The 26,745-nt window shown below is 39.9% G+C and overlaps 1 protein-coding gene across 3 annotated transcripts in view; it reads left to right on the top strand.

The window, feature by feature from the left end:
- CTNNA3 (catenin alpha 3) overlaps nt 1–26,745 on the top strand; it is a 568,565-nt gene that overhangs the window by 309,516 nt on the left and 232,304 nt on the right. For all 3 annotated transcript variants that reach the window (XM_052799302.1, XM_052799303.1, XM_052799300.1), the window contains exon 9: nt 8,985–9,137. In XM_052799302.1, coding sequence (XP_052655262.1) covers nt 8,985–9,137 — 153 coding nt within the window. The remainder of the gene's footprint in view (nt 1–8,984; nt 9,138–26,745) is intronic.

Genomic DNA, 26,745 nt, shown 5'->3' with positions numbered 1-26,745 from the left:
ATGTGATGAGAGAGAAAATTAGGCTGCTGGCTTGAAAATTTGATGCCTCGAGCTCACCACAAATATGACTAAGGTCATTGCAGTCACTGGTCCTCAAATAATACAATAAGGCTGTGAAAGTCCTACAATCTGGGCTATGCAGAATCCCCAAATATTTCTTTTGGAGATAATGAATCATCGGCTGTGGATATAGTTCCACAGCTTTTTGTTGCTGATTATTGTAAATTGAAATCTTAATGTTTAAACTGTGATTCCTCAAGGTCACATTCACATACTTAATTTGAAACAGGCGAGTATGTCTGTTTTCTTCAGTTGGACTTTTCCAACACATAAATTTTAACAGGTAACTTGGGAGGACTGGAGGTTCAATGTATTTTGTTCCTGGTAGTGAAACTTTTTATTATGTCTTTCTTTTTATTTTTTAAAATTCCAGCCTGAATAAAGCTGGGAACGTGAACATGACAGTAAAAATCCAGTTTTGTATTGGAATCCCATAGCCTTTGTCTTTGTAAATTACTTTTGAGAACATACAATGTATCCAGATAGTATACCCTAATGTGATAAGCTACAGTAAGTTAGAAGACAAAAAAAAATTCCGAATGTATACTTGTCGTGGTTTAACCCCAGCCAGCAACTAAACACCACGCAGCCGCTCACTCACTCCCCCCCACCCAGTGGGATGGGGGAGAAAATCGGGAGAAGAAGCAAAACCCGTGGGTTGAGATAAGAACGGTTTAATAGAACAGAAAAGAAGAAACTAATAATGATAATGATAATGATAACACTAATAAAATGACAACAGCAATAATGAAAGGATTGGAATGTACAAATGATACGCAGTGCAATTGCTCACCACCCGCCGACCGACACCCAGCCAGTCCCCCGAGCGGCGAATCCCTGCCCCCCCACTTCCCCGTTTCTGTACTGGATGGGACGTCACATGGTATGGAATACACCGTTGGCCAGTTTGGGTCAGGTGCCCTGGCTGTGTCCTGTGCCAACTTCTTGTGCCCCTCCAGCTTTCTTACTGGCTGGGCATGAGAAGCTGAAAAATCCTTGACATTAGTCTAAACACTACTGAGCAACAACTGAAAACATCAGTGTTATCAACATTCTTCGCTCTGAACTCAAAACATAGCACTGTACCAGCTACTAGGAAGACAGTTAACTCTATCCCAGCTGAAACCAGGACAGTATCCACCCCTTATTCTATACCATTGACGTCATGCACAGTTCCCATACCTTTAGTTACATCCTGATCAATCATCACTTTTCCATCCCTTTAAGACATATGAGCAATGATATATATATATATATGTATACACACACAGAGATATCATTCCTTTAGTTCATGGGTCATGTTCATAAAATGTTCATTGAGTTCATTTAGTTTCCGACTCTGGGCTCCATCTGTCATACCAGTCTTTCTGGGCAGGAGGGATGGTGCAAAGTCCTCTCAGTCGGTAGAGCAGAATTGGGCTTCAGTGCAGTGTGACAAGCAGGTGACATTTGGCGCAGCAGGAGGATGGTGTGCACCGTTGGATTGTTGCATGCTGGAGTCAGTTCTGGTTCCATCACTACTGCGCTTTGCTCAGTTTTATCACAGTTCTTTTCTTGCTTGATCTAAGTGATTCTTACTATAGTACTATGGATATAGCACATAATTATAGTAAGGATAATATACAGTAGCAGGGTTATATAGCAACTAATATACAGTTTAATTCTGGCTGTTCTCACCTAAAATTAAATCCCCTTGAGGCACACATCGGACTTCCCCATCTTTTCGCATCACCCACCAAGTGCACCCAGGCCCTTGAGCAAAAGCAATCCCACGAATGGGTTTACCTTTGCCTGAGGCAGGAGTAACCCAGACTGTCTTCCCTAACATATTTTTTATGTGCACTACAGGGACTTTATCCCCTTCTACAGTATGTAAAAATTCCGACTGGGCAGGGCCACCCCGATTGGCAGATCCTCTGGTGTTGACTAACCAGGTGGCTTTTGCTAAATGTGTATCCCAATGTTTGAAAGTTCCACCCCCCATTGCTCTCAATGTAGTCTTTAACAGTCCATTGTATCGCTCAATTTTCCCAGAGGCCGGTGCATGATAGGGGATATGATACACCCACTCAATGCCATGCTCTTTGGCCCAGGTGTCTATGAGGTTGTTTCGGAAATGAGTCCCGTTGTCTGACTCAATTCGTTCTGGGGTGCCATGTCGCCACAAGACTTGCTTTTCTAGGCCCAGGATAGTGTTCCGGGCGGTGGCATGGGGCACAGAATATGTTTCCAGCCATCCAGTGGTTGCTTCCACCATCGTGAGCACATAGCGCTTGCCTTGGCGAGTTTGTGGGAGTGTGATATAGTCAATCTGCCAGGCTTCTCCATATTTATATTTCAGCCATCGCCCTCCATACCACAGGGGCTTTAACCGCTTGGCTTGCTTAATTGCAGCACATGTTTCACATTCATGGATAACCTGTGCAATAGTGTCCATGGTCAAGTCCACCCCTCGGTCACGAGCCCATCTATATGTTGCATCTCTTCCCTGATGGCCTGAAGCATCATGGGCCCACCGAGCCATAAATAGCTCACCCTTATGTTGCCAGTCCAGGTCCACCTGAGCCACTTCAATCTTGGCAGCCTGATCCACCTGTTGGTTGTTTTGATGTTCTTCAGTGGCCCGACTCTTGGGTATGTGAGCATCTACATGACGTACTTTTACAACCAGATTCTCTAGCCGGGATGCAATATCTTGCCACAGTGCGGCAGCCCAGATGGGTTTACCTCTGCGCTGCCAGTTGCTCTGCTTCCATTGCTGTAGCCAGCCCCACAGGGCATTTGCCACCATCCATGAGTCAGTATAGAGATAGAGCACTGGCCACTTTTCTCTTTCAGCAATATCTAATGCTAGCTGGATGGCTTTCACCTCTGCAAACTGACTCGATTCACCTTCTCCTTCAGCAGTTTCTGCAACTTGTCGTGTAGGACTCCATACGGCAGCTTTCCACCTCCGATGCTTTCCCACGATGCGACAGGATCCGTCAGTGAACAGGGCATATTGCCTCTCATTTTCTGGCAGTTTATTATACAACGGGGCCTCTTCAGCACGTGCCACCTCCTCCTCTGGCGACATTCCAAAATCTTTGCCTTCTGGCCAGTCCGTGATCACTTCCAAAATTCCTGGGCGACTGGGGTTTCCTATGCGAGCCCGTTGTGTGATCAGTGCAATCCACTTACTCCACGTGGCATCAGTCGCGTGATGTGTAGAGGAGACCCTCCCTTTGAACATCCAGCCCAGCACTGGCAGTCGGGGTGCTAAGAGGAGCTGTGTTTCAGTACCAACAACTTCTGAGGCAGCTTGAACTCCTTCATATGCTGCCAATATCTCCTTTTCAGTTGGAGTATAGCGAGCCTCGGATCCTCTGTATCCCCGACTCCAAAACCCCAGGGGTCGGCCTCGGGTCTCCCCAGGTGCTTTCTGCCAGAGGCTCCAGGTAGGGCCATTCTCCCCAGCTGCAGTATAGAGCACATTTTTAACATCTTGTCCTGTCCGGACTGGTCCAAGGGCTACTGCGTGAACAATCTCCCGTTTAATTTGTTCAAAGGCTTGTTGTTGCTCAGGGCCCCATTGAAAATCATTCTTCTTTCGGGTCACTTGATAGAGAGGGCTTACAATCAGACTGTAATTTGGAATATGCATTCTCCAAAACCCCACGACACCTAAGAAGGCCTGTGTTTCCTTTTTATTAGTTGGTGGAGACATAGCTGCTATTTTGTTAATCACATCCATTGGGATCTGACGACGCCCATCTTGCCATTTTATTCCTAAAAACTGGATCTCCCGTGCAGGTCCCTTGACCTTACCTTCTTTTATGGCAAAACCGGCTTTCAGAAGGATTTGGATTATTTTCTTCCCTTTCTCAAAGACTTCTTCTGCCGTGTTGCCCCATACGATGATGTCATCAATGTATTGCAGGTGTTCCGGAGCTTCACCTTTTTCCAGTGCAGTCTGGATTAGTCCATGGCAAATGGTGGGGCTGTGTTTCCACCCCTGGGGCAGTCGATTCCAAGTGTACTGGACACCCCTCCAAGTAAAGGCAAATTGTGGACGACACTCTGCTGCCAGAGGGATTGAGAAAAACGCATTAGCAATGTCAATTGTAGCATACCACTTGGCTGCCTTTGACTCTAGTTCGTATTGAAGTTCTAGCATATCTGGAACGGCAGCACTCAGCGGTGGCGTAACTTCATTCAGGCCGCGATAGTCAACTGTTAGTCTCCACTCCCCATTAGACTTTCGCACGGGCCATATGGGACTATTAAAAGGTGAGCGAGTTTTGCTGATCACTCCTTGGCTCTCCAGTTGGCGAATCAACTTGTGGATGGGAATCAGAGAGTCTCGGTTGGTGCGATATTGCCGCCGGTGCACCGTCGTGGTAGCAATTGGTACTTGTTGTTCTTCAACCCTCAGCAACCCCACAATCGAAGGGTCTTGAGAGAGACCAGGCAGGGTAGACAGCTGTTCCGTGCCCTCCGTCTCCAAGGCAGCTATACCAAAAGCCCATCGATACCCCTTTGGGTCCTTAAAATACCCTCTCCTGAGATAGTCTATGCCAAGGATGCACGGAGCCTCTGGACCAGTCACAATGGGGTGTTTCTGCCATTCATTCCCAGTTAGGCTTACTTCAGCTTCCAATACAGTTAACTCTTGGGATCCCCCTGTCACACCAGAAATAGAAATGGGTTCTGCCCCTTCATAACTTGATGGCATTAAAGTACACTGTGCGCCGGTGTCTACTAGAGCCTTATACTCCTGTGGGTCTAACGTGCCAGGCCATCGAATCCACACAGTCCAATAGACCCGGTTATCCCTTTCCTCCACCTGGCTGGAGGCAGGGCCCCTCTAATTCTGGTCAGAGTATCCAGTATTCACTTCTCGTAAAATTGGCTCAGAAGTCCCTTCAAGAGGATCAGAAATAAGATCAGCCCTTCTACTCTGTTTGGAAACCGGAGCGGCATTTTTCCTGGTAGAATCCCCTTTTGTGGTGTTTTTTCCTCGCAGCTCACGTACCCGTGCATTTAGGACCGAGGTAGGTTTTCCATCCCATTTCCTCATGTCCTCTCCATGATCACATAAGTAAAACCACAGGGCACCTCGCGGTGTGTACCTTCTATATTCTTTCTCTTGGGCAGAGGAGCGCTCACTCCTAATAGCTGAGACATTGGTCCTTACAGGTGGGCAACAGGACATCTCCTCTTTGAATTGCTGGAAATCCTCGGACAGCTTCTCCACAGCCGAAATGCAGGCTTGTAGGGAGGAGGAGAGATTCTCTTCGTATTGACGGAGTTGGCGAGCCACTTCATCCACTGTCGGTGCCTCTTCGTCTTTCCAGGTCATTATTGCCAGTGAGTTGGCATAGGACGATGGTGCGCTCCGTACAAACTTCCGCCACATGGGTCGTGTGCATTGGACTTCGTCTGGATCTTTGGGTAATTGTGGGTTGTCCGGATCATGATGAATTGTCTCTAGCACAGCTAATTCCCTCAGATATTGGATACCTTTTTCCATGGTTGTCCACTTGCTTGATTGACATATAACATCTTCCTTAAAGGGGTACCTTTCCTTCACACTTGACAGGAGTCGCCTCCAGAGGCTGATGGCTTGTGTCCCTTTTCCAATTGCCTTGTCAATGCCACCTTCCCTGGCAAGCGATCCCAGCTGCTTGGCTTCCCTACCTTCTAATTCCAAGCTATTAGCCCCATTGTCCCAGCATCGGAGGAGCCAGGTGATAATATGCTCACCTATACGGCGGCCAAAATCTTTTCGCATATCCCGCAGCTCACTCAAGGATAGGGACCGGGTTATTACCTCTGGTTCTGCCTCTTCCTCCTGTTCCCGTGATGACCCTGGTTCGCCTTCATCCTTCGCTAAGCGAACTGATTTTTTTGTATATTTCTTTTTCTGTACGGGGGCAACTGATACTGGTGCAGGTTGGTCCACTGGTTCAGTTGCAGTACCGCTCGCCGGGTCTTGGATAACCGCAGTGTCTGTTGCCAAGGTTTGGGTAGCTGCTGTGCTCGTTGCCGAGGCTGGAGGGGCTGCAGTGCCTGTCGCTGAGGTTTGGATAGCCACAGTGCTCATCGTTTTGTTGTTAGGTCCAGAGACCTTCTCTTCCCCTTGAGGGTACTGAGTGGTGTCGAACAGGGCTCGATAGGCATGGGCCAGGCCCCAGCACGTTGCAGTAATTTGTATCTCTCTGGAGCTGCCGGGGTGACAGCATACCTTTTCCAAATATTTTACTAGTTCTTCTGGATTCTGCACTTGTTCAGGGGTGAATTTCCAAAACACTGGAGGTGCCCACTTTTCTAGGTACTTGCCCATACTACCCCACACACCCTGCCACTCATAATTATCCAGCCTTGGGGCAGATCTCTGGGTGATTTTCTTAAATAGTTGTTTAACCTTAAATGAGAGCTGAACCACATTCAGAAGCATGCTAATTCCTAGCAGTAGGGCTAGGACCGTGCTGGTCCCAACATCCCAAGAGTATTCAAATTTTTCAAAATTCTCAAACACCTTTGTAACTGGACTGAAGGAGAAAGGAGAGGGGAAGAAAGGTATCCCACCCATAGACTGGTTTTCCAAGGAGGAAAGGTAAATGGTATAATTATTAATAGTTTCCCACAGATGGCTTCCACAGTATAAAGGTGACAATGCTGGGTGCAAGTACCGGATTAATCCCACAGCCGACGACTTTATCATACCATAAACCAGTGTTATACAATACATCAAAGCGAAAACCTTAATCCACCTCCCACGGATGATAAGCAGCAGAAGAGGGACTACATACAGCAAGCGAGGTGATACATAACAGAACTTTAAAAACCAGAGCAACAACTCTAAGAACACATAAATCAACATAATGACCAGCAACTATTAGACCGATATAATGAATGCTTATAACAAATTTGTTTTAACAAGCTCTGGTCAGGTTTGTCGTTATCTCAACCCTTCGTGCCCCACGTTGGGCGCCAAAAAGGACTGTCGTGGTTTAACCCCAGCCAGCAACTAAACACCACGCAGCCGCTCACTCACTCCCCCCCACCCAGTGGGATGGGGGAGAAAATCGGGAGAAGAAGCAAAACCCGTGGGTTGAGATAAGAACGGTTTAATAGAACAGAAAAGAAGAAACTAATAATGATAATGATAACACTAATAAAATGACAACAGCAATAATGAAAGGATTGGAATGTACAAATGATACGCAGTGCAATTGCTCACCACCCGCCGACCGACACCCAGCCAGTCCCCCGAGCGGCGAATCCCTGCCCCCCCACTTCCCCGTTTCTGTACTGGATGGGACGTCACATGGTATGGAATACACCGTTGGCCAGTTTGGGTCAGGTGCCCTGGCTGTGTCCTGTGCCAACTTCTTGTGCCCCTCCAGCTTTCTTACTGGCTGGGCATGAGAAGCTGAAAAATCCTTGACATTAGTCTAAACACTACTGAGCAACAACTGAAAACATCAGTGTTATCAACATTCTTCGCTCTGAACTCAAAACATAGCACTGTACCAGCTACTAGGAAGACAGTTAACTCTATCCCAGCTGAAACCAGGACAATACTTACTTGTAATTTTTTTTTTTTTTTTTAAGATTTGTCTGTCCCATGTGCTTGCTGAGTCAATGAGAGCTGGCTTTAGATGGTGAGGCTATCCAAAAGCTGGTGGTGGAATTCATATCCAAATCTTGTCTTAACAATCAACAGATTTCTGTACTATTATTTCTGCTGTGCATGTTCACTGCCCTACCTACAAGGACAGCAGCACCAAAAAGATTGTGATTTTTTGCATTTTTCTAGCTGTAGGCATCTTTACTTCTACTGAGTTTTCACATAGATACATTGGAACAAAATGCTAAGTGAAAACACGTCCTTTGGCAACAAACCTGTCAGCTTATAAGAGCTTAAAAGCCTTTTATGTTCTCTTCTGTTCCAATCAATACCTTTTTTTATATATTGTAAAAATAATTATTTGCAGTAGGAAATTCAGTGAACTTGATAATTTAGTTGCATTACATGTATCATCACAATTGGTATATTTCTTGTAGTATTCTATGATTAAAATGAACAATTGCCATGTGTAGGTTTATAACATGGAAAATAACCTAAGTGAAGTGATGTCCCAATGATCAGCTGTAAGCTCACATGGAACCTAATTTAAGAGAGGTATTTTGTAGCAGAATGTTACACTTCAATAATTTAAGAAGTTCAAGAACAATTAATTTAAGTAGAGAAAATTGAACTTCAGACTCATTTATAGTTCTTCTTGCTCTATTAATCTATTATCAGGTGGCATAATCAGTAATCTCATTGATATAATTACCATGAAGGCTACTGTTTTGCTAATCAAACTGTATCGTTGGGGTTTCCAACAAGGTAGAAAATACTTGGGTAAATTTTGCAATTATGAAAACATGTGATGTAGACTATTTTGTGAGTACAAACATAATTAAATTAATATTTTATTTGTAAAATGAAATAGCCTTCTCCCTTGGTGTCTGAACTTCAAGAGAGAATACCCAGGAGACATTAGGTTTGGTCTAACAGTAATTTTTCATGTGTGGAATCATTTAAGTAGTTTATTCCTCAAAGAACATGGATATTTGTTTGGCTCCCTTGATTTCAACAGAACTGTTGCATGTTTTAAGTGTTTTATGTATCTGTAATCACACACACACTCACACATACAAACATGCATATTTAGATAGTGGTATATTAAAATTGTCCCTGAAATTATATAGAGTTTTCTGTGTAATGGATAAATTGCAGCTGCCATAGGTTTCAGACACATAATCCTGCAAATAATGCAGGAATACAGTGTGTACATATTTACGTTATACAATACTAATGGACAATAATTACGGTAGACTTTAATAAATAGTCCAATTAGTAGATACTAATGTAATGCTTTCTTTTGCAGCTCCGTAAAGCCATTATAGATCACATCTCAGACTCCTTCTTAGATACCACTGTTCCACTTCTGGTTCTCATTGAAGCTGCTAAAAATGGAAGAGAGAAAGAAATAAAGGAATATGCTGCTATATTTCGAGAACATACCAGCAGGCTTGTGGAGGTATGTTTGATGGAGTTGCACTTTTTTGGAATATATGGTATAACTGACTTGCCACTGCACATTTCCTTTGCTGGCAGATATCATAAAACAATTAAGCCTGGCATTTCAGGAAAGAATACATAAGTGGCCTAGGGTAGTAGTAAACATACTCCATTTTTTAGGTAATGGTACGCAGTAAGATTTGGCTTTGTGGTATCAGCATTTATATAGTATTTCATTGCATAGAAATTAGGTGGTGGGGAATTCTAATTTGAGAAATCAGTGTAAGCCTTTCCAGTTCAGTAGGAACTTGATCAAATGTGTGATTCTAAGGAGTATTAGGGCAAAGTGTTCAGAATACTACTATCCAAACTACATGAGACACTGTATTAGTGTTAGTTGTTTGCCACCTTTCTCACTTTGAAGGTTTATAGCCTGTGTAATGATATGCTGAAGAGGAAGTGGTGCTCTGACACACAGTTTAAAGCCATGAACTCTCTAGCAGACTGAAAGCATGTTGGCGTATATGCTGAATAAATTCACTCGCGTACATTGTATACTCAGTATTCATTTCTAAAGGATATACTTCTTTATTATTTATAAATTATACTTCTTCATCACTTAGAAATTTGCAAATAGAGTTGGGCGGAGATTTTAGTTTGTTGGACAATGAGTCCTGCAAATGTGGCTAAATATTCACTGACTTAAACTCATTCAAACTGGAGCTTGAAACGCTGCTGGAATACTGAAGTCATGGATTTTGCAGGAATGTTATCTCAAGTGCTTATAAGGAATGCGTTGCTAATTTTTGTGGTTTTTTTTAAGCTTTTAGTGCTTTTGTGTGCAGTAATGCAAAAATGGGAAAAATCAATGAATTCACTCTGGCTGAAAATTTACTTAGGAAAACTATTTGGCTCAGAATGAATTCATTAATCTTGGGTGATCTACAGATAATGAAAGACAAATAGGTAAACAGCTGAAGTAAAAGTAGGGTATTGCATTTATGTTTTTCTTCATGGCTGTGTAGTTACAGAGTAAGACTAGTTATTATTCTCCGATTTACAGGAGTGTCTCATTTTGACCACGCTGCAAAATCAAATGAAAGCTAAAACACAAACCCAAAGTTTTGAAAGTTTTTCAGATTTTTAATGCTGAAGCTAAACCAGCCTGAAGTGGCTTGATTTTTAGAAAGGACAGGTGATCCCTGAAGATCAGATAACTTCACTGAATTTGGAATTGAGTCCAGGTCAGCTGAAATACCCGAATCATTATTCAATTTAGAAGATGTGAACCTAAAAATCCAATATTCATTTCCTTTCATGGGTTTGAATTTGTTTCCCAAATGCAAGGAATAGCTGGCCATCAGGGTATGTTTGTGATTAAAGGGGCTGATGGCTGCACAGATACACTGCCTAAAAAATCTACAAGCAGCTGCTTATGTGAACATAAGACTACCCAGAAGATAGCTATCTATCCTTAGTGATATAGGAAAAACGGTAGCAAAGTTTTCAAATCCAGCATAGTTACTACCTAGAAAGGAAAAAAAAAAAAGTCAAATGTTCTTTTTCAGCGTAGACGTTACTAGTCCATTTCACAGTGTCCCTTCTGCAGTGATAACCAGACTAGACAGTGATACCTCAAAAACTTGCAGAGATTGCCTTCGTTCACCTCACTGAATGATTAACTTCAGAACCCTCTGTTTTTACCTAAACTTATTACTTAAATGCTATTAAGCAGAGTAGTCTAAGAGGGAAAGTATGTGTATAGTTCATGAATGTAAATACTAGTGGAGATTCATTTATCCAGATTATTCTGAGGACATCAGACATATTTATTTTACAAGCAAATTAGTAAATCATAAATAAATCATGTGAGGGGATAAAAGCAAGACTCTCATGACTGTTGTATAAAAGGGGCCCTGTTACATGGTAGACTGATCTTACTGTATATGTAAATATACAGTATGTGTATACATATTTATATTTATGCTGTGACTTAATATGGTGCCTACAGTGAAGAAAACATACTTCTAAAAATGTTTTAAGTGGCTTTCAGAGAGACTGTACACAGTGCCACCTCCTATTGTTGAATTAGGTGTTCCAAATTGTCACTTTACTGGTGCTTATATCGTATGCTGTTATGGAAAATTAACATAAAATAAAATGGAAGTTATCTTCTGGATATCTACGAGAACTGAAGTATCTTATTTAAAAGTTGCTTATATCAGTTAAATGCACTTACCAGTATGTCTAAGTGAGAGCTTGATTGATGGCTTTTTGATAAACTGTACTGCTAAACTCTCCAGCAAATTAATTAGATAGTAGTTGTACTGCATCCATCAACTGGTAGCCTATCAGATGTAAAACAAAACAAAAATGAAAAAATATTAACAGCTAAGCAAGTGGCCTTTGTACATATAAAGGGGCTTTGTACATAAAGGGGCTTTGTACATACAAACAGATTTATCTGATTTTTAAGAAAAAATCAGTCATTTCCAACAGCATTATCAAAGAAAAAGAATAATGGCAGCTGTTCTGTGGAAAGTGTAATACCAATTCAATTGATAAAAATGCAATAGCAGTTAAATACATTAGAGCTGTAAATTGGAAGCATATTTTGGTTTTTAGTGGGCTAAAAACTGTTAAGCTGAGAATATCTATCTATATTTAAATTGACAGTAGTGGAACATTGCACTGTTGCTTTAATTTGTCAAGGAATATAACAGATAGATAGACTTAGATCTTACTAATCTTAGTTTTCACAAGTATATGTACTTCAGAAATACACACATACTTCAGAAACTGAGAAGTGGCAAATATGTACGGAGCTTGGTTTCCACCTGATCATGGTGCCATGGGTAATGGATATTCCATAGAAATCAGGTATAGCTAAAAGTGCTACCAAAATCAGGGAGCTGGATTCTGCAAGAAGGACAGGACAGACAGGAAGGAGATGAGTTGGCTTTTTATCCTTGCTACTTCTATTGTCCATTTATTTATCAAAGAATTTACTTTTTCTTGGTGAAACCTCTAATGTATAAACATCACCTGTCCCCTTTGCCTTTTGCCAGGGATATGTTTCATAACGTGGTATTGTCTGCCATCTGTAAGATCTTGAGTTGGATGACAGGTTAATTCAAGATCCAACCCTGTACAACATTTCCAGGGTTTATGGGAAAGTTGTCAATCATCTTGGTATTTTATTAGAAGGCTCTTAAATGACAGTTATGATTTGCATGTTCGCAGGAGGGTCCTCACATTCATTCCTTTGTTATTTCCTTCACTGTTACAAGTCAACAAACAAATCCCCTTACAACTTTCAGGTTATGAAATATAAATCTGGAAAGCTAGTCATGTATGCTATTGCAGAATTGGGCTCGATCTCTGCAACTGAGAATAACTTAAGTCAAGTATTGAAGTGCAAGATCATGGGTGGCATGTACCTGGCTATGGAATACTAACAGAGACAATAGTTGAAGGTAAAATATTTTAAAAGCAAACTACTAAGAAAAAATTGTTGCAAAAAAGGGCATATGACAGTAACTGTGCTAGAGAAGGCTGGTAGGTGAGGTAGATGAGACATCAGGCAATTGTAATATAACTATGAATGAGTTTTACCATCTACACGTAGTTGTGACATCCAAGGAGTTGGCTGGATTGTGGGCAGCAAATCATAAAGCCAAGGCCAGTGATGCAAGCAAAACTGCCCATATTGTATAATACAAAATACCTTCTTTATTGGAAGAAAAAAGCTTTTTTTATTTTGTCAGCTGCAAATAGCCTTCATGGAACATAGGACATAGTGAAGCTGCTTGCAAGCATTGAGATGTGAAAACTAGCTCAGATGCTGGCAATCCTTAGTTTTTGTCTTGGAGAACAAAAGCTAAGAAAAAACCCATTTACATTCTCACTGTCCTTTTTTTCTGAATGTAAGACACCCGAGGTGTGGATCTGAGCCCATTGTAAACCTTGGACATCCATAACATCCTGTGGCAAAGAATTTCACAACTTGACTATGTGTTGTGTAGAGAAGTATCTGTGAAACCCCCACATGATGATTTCATTTGCTGTCCCTGAATTCTTGTATCAGAAGAGAAAATGAGCACCAGTCCCTATCTTCCTCCTCCATGCCACTTACAGACCTCTGTCATGTCCTCCTTCAATTGTCTGTTTTCCAAGTTGAGTATTCCTGGTCTTTTTAAATTTTCTTTGTTTGGAAGCCATAAAAGGATCACCTTGCTACCTTTGCTGTACCTTTTCCAGCACCTTCCAGCTCATGAGGTGGTAGGTCAGAACTGTGCATGCTATTCAAGATATTCAAGATAATTCTTGATGTTCTCTGTTTCCACATCTATTTAATTCCTAATAGTGTTTCTTCTCAGACAACCGCTGAACACTAAACTGCAACTTTCACAGAAAGCTTATATGATAATCCCAAAATCTTATTCCTGATTAGTACTAGTCTGCTGAGGTCTGTCATAGATATGTAAAACTGGCTTTTTTTTTTTTTTCCAAAATGACTCACTTTGCATCTCTCTAGATTGAATTTCATCTTCCATGTTATCATCTAGTCATCTAGTACCATGAGGTCCTTCTGCAAATCTTCATTAGTTCTTTTATTTCCTACTCCGAATAATTTGGTAAAAGATGCATAACAAAAATCAATAAAAAGTTAATGCAGACACTGTGACCACAAGGAAATTTCTGGCTCATGGCTTTCTCCCAATTTCCTGCTGATTTGTTCCTGAGGTTGAAAAAAGTGATGCTAATCTATCTGTATCAACTGAGAATTACTGGTTACTCAGCCACCCCGATTCTTGGACGAGCCGTAGGATCTACATGTCTGGATCTCAGTACTGCATACACAGTCCAATTAATAGTCTAGCTCTTTCTTGGCAACCTTGGGGAGGGCATTATTCCATTGCCTCCATGTATGGAAACAGGTCTGTCCATTTCTGCTTGAATTTAACATTGCTCTTCTGAAAGATATTTATGGTGTAAGAAAGCTTTATGACTATTTCCTTTTCATCATATAAAGGTAACTTTTTGCACTTGAAGATATGTGCTGTGAAATCAGCTGTATGTACTGTCTGCTGAAGTTTAATTCTATCAAAACTAAGAAAACAGTATTTTTAAAAAATGTAGCTTTTCCTGAATCCAGTCATAACTTCAGTAAATCTCCTCTTTAAAAAAACCACTGTCTCAGCTCTATCCTGTCAAACACACTGTTCCAGCTGAACATGCTCCACACACCTACAAGGCTTCAGAGCAACTTCACTGAGCTGGGGTGATGATGTTAGTGTTGCACCAATGATGAATTTGGTAATACCAATTTAAAAATGGAGACAGGACAACATATTGTAATAAAGAGATGATACTGCCTTCTCAAAATAATCAGTGAGCCATAATTTGAATCAGCATAGTTTTATTACCTAGTCTAATATGTCCATCGTAAATGTTAATATACACAGTTATTCTATGACTCTGCCAGCTGCAAATGATGCTGCTGTTGCCATGTTGATAAAACCATCCATGTTTAATTTCCCTTCTGTGATATTTCACTTGATTGCAGAAATTTGCAAAATAAATTTCTGAATCTGGTCCACAAAGACCTGTGTACTTGTGTAGTCAGATCTCCAGTCACATAAAAATCGATTCTAGTATTGCAGCCAGCAAGTCCAACGGTGATAGATAATGCATTGATTTTGATGTTACAGGATTAGGATGTAAGTCCATTTTTAAGTAAAACAAACCATTGATGTTTGTGTTATTTCCAGTTTAAGCATTTACTTATCCACTCAAATTAAAACATGAACTAACAATACTGCCCTCTCCTCCCACCACCCCCCATACTCATCAGTATCACTTCGCTTGTCATTTACATTGGTTTGTCTTTTTTTGAAGTTGAAAAAGTCAGGTAGGTATTCTGAGATTTGATTGTGTTGGTCTTTTTTCAGGACTTTTCATTTAAAACCTTATTTACCTTGTTTACTCTTAACCCAAGATAAAGATTTCCCAAAGAAGATTTATCTTGCTTATATTAAGTGCCTGTCTCTCCTTTGACTACATGGCTAGTTTAGTCTGGATGTCTAATTTCTAGATAGCTGAAGTGAGGTGAGATGAATTGTACCTTGAGAGATGAGTGTTGGTCTATTTTGAGACATACATTATGTTGCATTTTCTTATGCCTCATATAGCAGTTGTTATTCAGGTGCATCCTATTTTTCAGTGCATTTTTTGCATCTGTTTTTGAAAGATCAAGGATGTTTGAATAGTAGGTTATAATATTATTTTGTATATAAATACAGTAGATGGAGTTGGACATTATAAAAACAAAAGTTAATCTTCTCAAAAAGGTTTCTCCAACAACAAATTTGATACAGAAATTAGAAGTACTTACTCGAAGTACTTACTTGAAATATCAAGAGAGATTTTCTGTGATTTCTATTTTAATCAGAAAATGAAAACTTCTCAAATAGAAACAATAGGTCTTGAGAAAGAATGTACTTTTGTTTTTCCTCTTTGAATATGAATTGTTAATTGAGCTACGCTAACTTGCCCGCTACACTGACTCACTGCTCCTATTGTAATTTAAAAAACAAACAGTATCCTCATAGGCCAGTGACCTTTGTAAATCAGCTTGAGGATTAGTGTCTCTTACAATCTCTCTCTTCTGAATTAGCATTTGGAAGTTACAGTCTTTCCTTCAAAAACTGATTTAAGACATAACAATATAATACAGTTCAGAAGTATGTATATAAATTCGGTGAAGTACAAAACATCAGTGAAATGGAAAGACATCGCCCACCAGACCTGGGGCAATGATGTTTCCAAAGGTAGTAGCAACTACAGGTAGTATTTTCTTCCTTGTTTTCTTATGTTTTCTCTCTCCTGAGTTTATTAACTGCTCTGTGCTCTTACCCTAGAGGTTCTAGCTTCTGTTAAAAAACGCATGCACTTGGGATGTTAGCCACACTTACCAGGAATATTAGCTGGTGCTTTGTGGACAGTGCTAGTATTCAAAAAGCTCAGTGTCAAAGTATTTGAGATACCTTGGTTAACATCTTTGCACTATTATAGCTGCACAGTAATTGCACAAACCAGAATCTCTTAGTTGTAAAAGTGAATAGTATCTTCAGATATATGGAGGAAGTGAAATAGCCCCAGTTACACAGCAAAAAGGAAAAAACATTAAAATGCCCACTTTGGCTATTATACTGAACACTTCCCAGATATGAAATGGACACTCAGCAACTGAAGTATTCTCATGAGTACCAAAGGTCACATTAAACATTCTTCAGACAGAGATTATTCTAGGCTACAGTGCCTTCCTTATATTGCTCATATACTGCATTAAAGTAAGTCTGAATATTGATTTTGTGACATTGAAAAACTAGGATATATTGCAGAATGAAAAAAGCAACCAGATTTGGGTTAAAATTCTGTCTGTACTCTGTCTTTGTCTGTGAGCCTTGGCTAAAATAAATTCCCAAAAGATATGTTTCTGTTAGAAAATGCTTGCTTTTAATTGGAATTCCTTATTTAATGCAGCAATTTTGATAAAAATATTTCAAAAAATGAAGATTAACTGCTTTGAAATTTCACACACTTAGGTTTTGCTTTGAAATGCCTTTTCATTTAAAACATTACAATTAAATTGCAAATCTAATTGAAATATCTGATTATATGGAAACATTTTCGAACAGTCTTGTCTTCTAGGAAATTTCAAAATTAGCTCTGAATATAAACACTATTTAAAATTGTGAAAATTATGACAAAATAATGATGAATAGCCTTAGGGGACTTGATTGTACTTTACAGTCCCTTGTAAGACATGCCAGTTTTTAGTGAATATAGTGTTCTGGTCTGTGGTTCACTTCTACCTAAGACCAAAACAAATTCTGGTATTGAGAGAACAAGTACGTATAAGTGAACAAAAGATAGGTAAAAAGGAGGACTGAAATGTCACATCTACAGAAGGAAAAAAGCAGGTCCTCGGTAACTAGAAATTTCTTGTTTGGGAAAGCTGACAGGCTGTTCTCCTGAGCTGATCTATCAAAGAGATGTAATGCTTTCTGAGAGGAGGAGTGATAGGCTGGGTGAACTTGAGATTAAAAAAGGAATTTGATGGGAGCAGGGAAGAATCCTCTGATTATCTTGTCTTTTGGCACAGATGCAAATCTCCCACTGCAGTGTTTAAAGGTCAGCTGTACCAAGCAGAGGCTGAGAGATTTAATAGGAGAAGTGGAGGCAATGATGAAGTGAACTTTGTGTTCTTCATCTCTTCTCTCAGTACACGAATATATCACATTCTCTGTAGTTTGATCTAATAACACTGACTTCAGATCTACTACTCTGATACATAAACTTGACGGTTTAGCCTATTGCCTAATTCTTGCCCTTGTGTTTTTCAGTTTTTGACTGTATTCCAGTATGACAATGCTGGCTTCTAGGAATTAGGATGTCTAAGGCTGAATCTGTTATGAACAATGGACAGTAACAGACAGCACATATATTTAAGTGCATCAGTGTTGTAATGCGTTGATATAGAACAGCAAAGGCATGCAGGACATACAGAGTGTTGTTAAAAAACAAGTTTGACAGTTAATATAAAGACTTCCAGTGCAGGAAATCCAGCACATCTGTTGAAGGTGAATTCTCTGTAAGAAATCATTCTTTTTAAATGAAGTTAAAAGATGTAAAGGAGAAAAAACCTTGAGTTATAAAAATATATATATAAAGAAATAAATTGTTTTGTCACTTTCTAGTTGAACAAGATACAAGATGCATAGGAACAAACTATACAAATACTGACAGAATCTTAAAGTTAATTTACTTTAAGAAAAAAAATTATTAAGACCTTGAATAAAATAACTTGCTGGCTCTTGTTACTTCAGCTACTTCTAAAACTAGCTTTTAAAAAGATGAGACTGATGTCCTGAATGTGCTGGGAGAACTTTGCTTCACAGCTTATAATTTGGGTCCAGGTGCTCCATGCTTAATATAGGGCTCCTGGCTCCTTACCTGGGGAGGTTGTCTCTGTATAGCAGAGGACAACAATAAGGATAAAGGAAATTCATTTAAACCACCTTCACTGGAGAGTTAATAGCTTTTTCCCACTTTAACATGATCAAACTATTGTGTGTGGAATGACTGCAGTCTGGGATTGGCACCTTTATTATTTTAAATTTAAGTATAAATATTTTTTTAGTTTGTTGGTTTAGAGCCTTTCCTATTTACCTAAGAGCTGGACCCAGAAAATGTGTTTGAACTAATGTGAGCCAAACTCATGGAATTGCACATCCTTCACAGAAATTAAGTTCTTCAAAAGTAGCATTTATTTCATTTGTGGTTCAGTAGCACTCTGGAGACTCCAAGAAATATCTGGGTCCCTAGATTTGGGAAAACAGATGAGACAAATGAACTGTAGGAGACAGAAAGGGAGAATGAATCTGTTACGTGGATCAATGATGGAGCCTGGAATAAAACAGAGATACGTGAATTTAGCTAACTCAAAGTCAGTCACCATTAAACTTCAGTTAAGATTGTCCATGTAAGGTTTTATCTGAATTAATTCCTTCTATTTAGAAAACCATGAATTGGTGCAATTTCTATAAAGAAAATGAGGTTTGAGATATACATAGATACAAAAATTATTTTTCATTCAATGCTACTACAATTACAATGCCATTTCGGCAAACAACATGGAAGAACTTACATATGGTACAAATGAAATGTTTACATGGTTAAACATATTAATCAGAATGTTTGCAAAACCCAGCACAGTGGAAATCATTCTAAGTATTTGGTAATCAAAATGAATCTATATTGACAATAACTTAATAAGCACGCTACAAGAAAACTCTTCCTTTCTCTCAAGCAAAAAACAGGGCCACTGGCTCTTGAACTAAAGCTTTCTACAGCTGCCTCTTGTGGAAAACAGCTCTGCCAAAAGTCAGTTCCAGTACAGAATCTGCAACTTAATTGTATAAGTTGCTTTTCATTTTCTATACAAAGAGTAAATATTTCTCTTCAAGTAGAATGGGAAAACTCTCACTAGTTCGATCTGTTTTATTGACATATATATAAAAGATGATAGCTCTTATTTGCCACTTTGTCTGATTTTGTATGTAATTTGCTACATCTTTCTCTGTCAAATTTTAAATATACTGACCCAGAATATTGGGTTCTGAGAGCAACTCACCATAGCTCTGACAGATGCAGGCAAAAAAACCCTAAAAAAATCATCTCACTCTTGTGCTTTCCTGAGTCTAGTCTACAACAACCAACCTTCAAGCAGCCTGTGACGGCTATTATTTTAACCTGTGAACACCCAGTACATAAGGACTACACTCCTTCACATTACTTTTACTCAGAGCTAAGGATCATGGGAAAAAATCTACTTGAATTCTGAAAACCAACAAAACGCCCCAGATTTGCCTTCCAAGGTAATACTTACATAGTTTCCTGGCAGATAGCAGCTTAATCTAAAATGTAATTTAGCAATCCATTAATGAATTTTGCTTTACATATTAAAATACTGCATATACAAAGTACTATCAACTGGAAGATTCTGATTTCTTTCTACCACCTTCAAAGACAATAGGGAATTGAGTATTCTCAGCACTGCACCCATTTCTATGGGTTTTCATCCCAGACTGGTAAACAATAAAAATAACATTTTAATGCTTCATTGCTAGTTCTTCGGTATTGATTTTACCGAGCTATTGAAAAACAAAACTACTGGCACTGGCAAAACTCCACAACAACTGCATGTGTAGAGGTCAAACTGACAGATTACTGGAACATCTTTATTAACTTTCAGAAGAGAGCAGAATCTTTCATTGTTGTTCTTAGGAGCATAATCAGAAGACAAGAAACGTGAATCCTGTTATGTAGAACTTTTTAGTTTCAGACAGTTCAATACTAAGGAATTTCATCCCCAGGCGTAAGACCCAAGTCTGGGGCTTGTCATTTTTTTGCTGGCACTTCTGTTGTTACTATTCTTCTTTAACCCATAATATACTTTCAGTAGTATCATCATATAATCACATCTGTGTCAAAATAGCAATTAAAGACCCTAAGTTGAAGAGTATATCATCATCCCTATTTTTGCATTACAGTTTAACTTCTATTAGTCATGTACATAAACATACACAGCAGCTGTCACTAGGATGCAGGATCCTGTTGTACAATGCGATCTGTGGACACAGAACTTAAGTGTGGTTTTCTGCTTGAAAGAGCATATATCTAAGTATGAAACATGAAGGAGTTAGCATATAGAGATATACATGCAGAATATTGGCCAGCATTTTGGGAATAAAACGTACCTGTCAGCACACGAGGAGGACATTTTTTGTAAATAAGATGAGCACTTCTAAGCATGAATAATATTTATGAATGGGAAGTGGATTTTCATTACATTACCACACTAATTTCTAGAATCAGTCTATCCTTGACAAATTAACTCTCCTCTCTTATCACAGACATTTCTTTATTTTTTTTACTCTTATTTAGCTAGTTAACACAATGCTTTGTTTTTGAGATGAAAACCACCTTCAGTTTGCCAATTTCCATGCATCCTCAGTTTGTGTGATTCAGAATTCCCATTCAGCACTCCCCGGGTTTTGTCTGACTTTTTCACTTTCAAGAGAGACCAATGTGCAGCCTGCCTGTTCCGGCAGGGTTTAGTTAACAGCACATGCATGAGATCTGGGCAGCAGAAGTTCCTTTCTTGTAGGTTCTTCATAGCTGCAGTTCAGTTAAATCCAAAGATCTTAGTGGATCCATTTTAGCAATCCAACTGCTGACTTTGCTAATTTTACCAAATCTGTGATTAGATAGGTCTGTAGCAAGCAATACTGATCTAACTACAAAACCAAAAAATGCACTTGCTCATTTTATTTACAGATAATTTTTTTCTGCAACTTTTTAAAAAAATCAAACTTTTAATGTCTGAAACACAAATTAAATGCCAGTAAGCCCAAGAGTTAGGTCTAAAGCCCTGCTTTCCCATTTCAGCTAGAATTCATTTCTGTGCTGAAGGCTCCAACAGTCCTTCAGCAAACTGACCTGCTTGTCAAGATGATGTGACAGCTGTCAATGAACGGCATAGACAGCCTTACTCGTTACAGCCTACAAACCCTGTGTTGTCAGGTGTTGCTCTGTTTGGTTGTTTGTTTGCAGATAGCATGCAAAAGGGAAGCCTAAAGATGGTAATGGCATTGTTGGGGCTGTGTGGAATTATTTCTAAAATGAAAGGCAGCACAGGAAAACTGCACAAATACTTTAAATTCTAATAGAAGAAGCCTGGCAACAGTAATTGAGAGGTGGCAGGCAGGTGGAAGGAGGCCTTTGAACAAAGTAACTTGTTCTTCATGTATTGGAGCTGGTAGATGGATGCTAATGTGGTCAAAATAAGTGAATTAAGAAAATTTAATTCAATAAAATTACCTTAAAGTCAACCATGTACTTCTGAGTGTATGTAAACTTTAAGACTTTGAACCTTGCTATTTTGGGCCTCACAGAATTCCAGCATCTTGCAGCTGGAACATCTGAATTCATAATGTGTGAATTTTTGCACCTTTATGTAATTAATCAACTAAGGTCCAACTTTCCTATTACTGATTGAGCTTCAGGTGATAAATGGTGACATTTTCATTAATCCTCTTAATCACAGCCTTTGTTGCATAAGTGTGAAGCAAGGGAACAAAAGATAAACAATGCAAAGATTTATCAGACTTTCTATGTCTGAGGGGCATATTTCAGCAGCTAGAAATGTCAGCCACCTAGTATGGTGAGGCTGGGTGTACTGTAAGTTATGTGAGCTCCAAAAGGGAAATTGTCTTGGTTCAACATGGACTCCTCCTCGTAATACACCCAGTTAACTTATTTGCTGATAGTGTAAAGACAGCTGATACAAGTGCAGTGGCAGTGACTTTTTTCTTGTATTACTGGAGAAACCAGATTTAGAAGTTTGTCAGAATATTAGAAATTGTGATAATTGTGATTCCATCTTACAACCCCCAAAGTCTCATATTTTTGATAGTACTGATCTGTAATGAGCCAGTCACCTATAATAGAATAATTCTGAATGTGCTAAAAAAGGCACATGTCATCAAAATGTTAACATCAGTTTACTAAAGCTTGTGGTTCTTAAATACCAAATAGCTCTGTGAGTGTGTGTACTTGTTAGGGTTTGTTGGTTTGGTTTTTTTGTTTCCCTTGGAACATGGATGCTGGGGTATCTGGTGAAGGAGGATGTTTATTCCTGTTGGTAGAGGTGCTGAATATTCTTTGTTCTATGTGACCCTCTATGCAGACTGTCAGAAGTGCATCTATCAGAGGATGTTATCCTTCTGTCAAATGATCTGGCCCCCATTAGGTCAAATTGGCCAATGGGATCTCGAGTTCTTGAGGACAGAGAAACATATCTATATGTATAATGTGTGTGTGTATATATATATATATGTGCATACATGCATAGAGAATAGGTTTGCATTAATTTCACCGCTTTTGGAAACCGGATTTCTAGCCTAAAAGATAAAGTTTTGTTGTAAGTTGTTATTCCACAGGCTAAGAGAACTCAAGGGGCATATGGATGACAGGGAGGTGATTAGAGACAGCCAACATGGGTTCACAAAGGGCAAATTGTGCCTGACTAATCTGGTGGCCTTCTACGATGGAGTGACTGTTTTGGTGAATAAGGGAAGAGCAACAGATATCGCCTGTCTTGACTTCTGTAAGGCCTTCGACAGGGTCCCATACAACATCCTTATTGCTAAATTGGAGAGATAAGAGTTTGATGGATGGACTATTTGATGGGTAAGGAATTGGCTGGGTGGCTGCATCCAAAGACTTAGAGTCAACGGCTTACTGTCCAAATGGAGATCAGGAACAAGTGGTGTCCTTCAGGGGTCCGTACTGAGACCGGTACTGTTCAATATTTTTATTAATGACATTGACAGTGGGATTGAGTGCATCTTCAGCAAGTCTGTGGATGACACCAAGTTGGTGCAGTTGATGTGCTTGAGGGAGGGGATGCCATCCAGAGGGACCTTGACAGCCTTGAGGAGTGGGCCCATGTGAATCTCATGAAGTTCAACAAGACCAAAGGCAAAGTCCTGCACCTGGGTTGGGGCAATCACCAGTACCAATATAGACTGGAGGATGAATTGATTGGGAGCAGCCCTACAGAAAAGGACTTGGGAATATAGGTAGATGAAAAATTAGGTATGAGTCTGCAATGTGCGCTTGCAGCCCAGAAAGCCAGCCGTATCCTGGGTTGCATAAAAAGAAGTGTGACCAGCAGGTTGAGGGAAGTGATTCTTCCCCTATACTCTGCTCTGGTGAGACCCCACCTAGACTACTGTGTTCAGCTCTGGGGCCCCCAACTTAAGAAGGACATGGACCTGTTGGAGCGGGTCCAGAGGAGGGCCACAAAGATGATCAGAGTGGAGCACCTCTCCTTATGAAGACAGGCTGAGAGAGTTGGGGTTGTTCAGCCTGGAGAAGAGAAGGCTCCAAGGAGACCTTAGAGCAGCCTTCCAGTACCTAAAGGGGGCCTACAGGACAGCCAGAGAGGGACTTTTTACAAGGGCATGTAGTGATAGGACAAGGGGTAATGGCTTTAAACTGCAAGAGGGTAGATGTAGATTAGATGTAAGGCAGAAGCTCTTCACTGTGAGGGTGGTGAGGCACTGGAACAGGTTGCCCAGAGAGGCTGTGGATGCCCCATCCTCCCTGGAAGTGTTCAAGGCCAGGTTGGATGGGGCTTTGAGCAACCTGGTCTAGTGGAAGGTGCCCCTACCCATGGTAGTGGGGTTGGAACAAGATAATCTTTAAGGTCCCTTCCAACCCAAAGCATTCTATGATTTTAAGAGTATTTTCTAGAGGATCAGGCAACATGTTTATTGGCTCAATTTAATCACCCCTCTAGGAATCCTTCTGGGTGTTTTACCACTGCCAAATGGCTTTTGAACTAGTATTTTTTCCCCGTATTGGCAGGGTGATGCTTTTTTTACAATACTGTGTTAATAAAGTGAATTCTTGAATACATTGAAATAACTGAAATGTTCTTGTTCTGAAATGCAATTTGTGAACAATACTTAAAGAAGCTATCTATTATCTTGTATTTGAGGCAAGAAAACAAAAAGTAGGACAAATACTTTCATAATACAGACTTAACAGCATAAATAAAATTAAAAGAATAGTGGCTGAACTCTCCTTAAAAAAAAAAAAGGGGGCAAGGAAATTAAAGGGGGCAAGGAAATTATCAAGAAAACATACTGTGGGAAGTCATGGACTAGAATTTCTGATCACAAGGAAAGCAAGTGATCTTTGTTTAACAGGGAAGTTGGGTGTTTTTGGTTTTGACAGCTTGGCTGAGACAAAAGGCACATACTGTTAGGATATGTGTAATTCATTAGGGTGGTGTAATTCATCTTCTGTAGAAGCTCTTTAAAAGAAACTGAACAACAAACTCAAGCAATATGCAATAATGTCAACGTGGTTACTTCCAAGGAGATCACATTGCTCACATTTTAACATCGTTACATTAAACTGCTTTATAGTAACTGTTGGCCCAGTATTCAAAATGCTGAGTTCATGACAAATTTCTAAAACTTTGATCTTCTCAAAAACACAGGCTGGTCTTGCTAGACACAAGGAATCTCCTTGCTAGACTCAGTAGGACAGAATTAAAGTAGCTAGGCACGTTTTCTCTTAATGAACTGTCCTCAGTCACACCACTATCAGCTCTCTTTTTACCCAACTGGTTCAGTAAAGGGACAGACAGACAGTAGTAGCCATATCTCATGTACTTTTGTGGTGGGAAGTTCAGCTCACCACTCTGAGTTTTAGCTTAATTAACATGTACCCTGTCAGCCCTTTATTAGGAATCATTTATAGGTTATAATTCTAGACTTCCTTGCACAAGAGATTTATTTCCTTTGAAACATATTAGTAACCCCCACATCTCATACTCTGTTAGTTGGACGGATGTCTACTGTGCGTTAGGATTGTTTCTCATCTCTGCATCGCTTTGCAGTGATTAATAGTGAATTCATTTGCCCTTTTTCAAGGCCAGTGTGTACTGTAAATGAGATATAGTCTCCATAAGAGTTTTGTCAGTGAATGCAGTAGGATCACAATCCTACACTTTGAATTCTATCCACATGCTTCAGGGTGAGCCCACACAATGCCTCAGACTGCATTGTAATCTGTAGTTTGGAAATCTGGATGATTTTATATGTAAGTTTTGGTTGCAAGGCTTATCAACGGTTTTAAGTGTTTTCCTTTGTGATCAATTTTACCTTTCCTAGACCAGAGATCACATTGCAAAAATGAGTCAAGGGTTTCTTATAAAATGTTTTATGAACCTTTAAACTCAATTAACGTGAAATAAAGACTTCCACCGACACAGAAACATTTTATGTTGGTACATTTATTCCATATAAACTACAGTAGCTAGGAGACTACCTCCAGCTCCACTGCAGTTGGAATTCGCTGTTGTTACATTTTAAAAGAAATCAAATCTGATTACAACTGAAATATTAGGAATATAGAGTTGTGGGGTGTAACCATAGTAGATAAAAAAACTTAAAGAATGTGTAGTACTGTACTTTTAGCTGATTATCGTTGGCTTATATTTTCTTTTAAGAAGCCAAGAAGATTTGCTTCTTGAAAACTCCCTACCTTTCCCATTTTGATAACAAACTGAAAGACCAATCATTGAAAAGGTTGGATTTCAAAAGAGAACATAGTATACATTTTTATGCAAACTAATATAGATAGTGATGAGAATCATACTGCGCAGAATCAGCTAAAGGAGGTCAAGAAGCGGACAAGTGAGGAAGACTATGAAAGACCACCAGAGGGCTTCTGAAGACCACCAGAGACCTTTGCTGCGCCTGCGTGAAGAGACATATACATATGCTAATGATTTACTGGAAAGTTGATGATTATGTATAACATTTCCCAGAAACTTAATGAATATGTATAACAGGTGTGTATTTAACTGTATCATTAGACAAGACAGGTGCACACGATAGGTGGAGCGATCCCCCGTGTGCCCAGCGCTGCAATAAAGGAGTGCCTGCTTCTTAACTTCTCATTGCTGTTAAGGAGTTTTATTCCGGATTTCGGCAACAGTTTTGGCGACCCAGATGGGACCTTGCGAGTGAGACTGGACGAGATCGAGTGGTGATCGAACTCCAGCCGGCACCGAGGGATTCTCGGGGGGGAACCATCGCTCTCGACTCGCAAAGCTCCTCGCAACGTTCCCTGGAGAAAGGGTAAGGCACTTCTTCTTTGGAATTTGTTTGGATAGCCTGCCCGTAAGGCGCGGCGAAAGCTTCGCAGGGTTGGGGCTCAGAGGGTACCCGTTTGTGGAGAAGCCTAGGCGTCTGCCCGTAAGTCATAAGCGAAAGCTATTGCTGGGTTGGACATTTGTGTATTTGGGACAATTGTCATTTGCATTTGTTTGGTATTTGGTATTTGGTTTTTGGTTTTTGATATTTGGTATTTTTGGGCTTTGATATTTGGAACTTTGATAATTGATATTTGGTGCATTTGGTATTTGATATAAGCATAATGGCATTAGCCAAACTATTTAAGAGTATGGGAAATAT

The sequence above is a fragment of the Harpia harpyja genome, chromosome 10, assembly GCF_026419915.1.
Source record: "Harpia harpyja isolate bHarHar1 chromosome 10, bHarHar1 primary haplotype, whole genome shotgun sequence".
In the NCBI taxonomy this organism is placed as follows: domain Eukaryota; kingdom Metazoa; phylum Chordata; class Aves; order Accipitriformes; family Accipitridae; genus Harpia; species Harpia harpyja.
The sequence above is the reverse complement of the archived record's forward strand: the minus strand, read 5'-3'. Positions and strand labels throughout refer to the sequence as shown.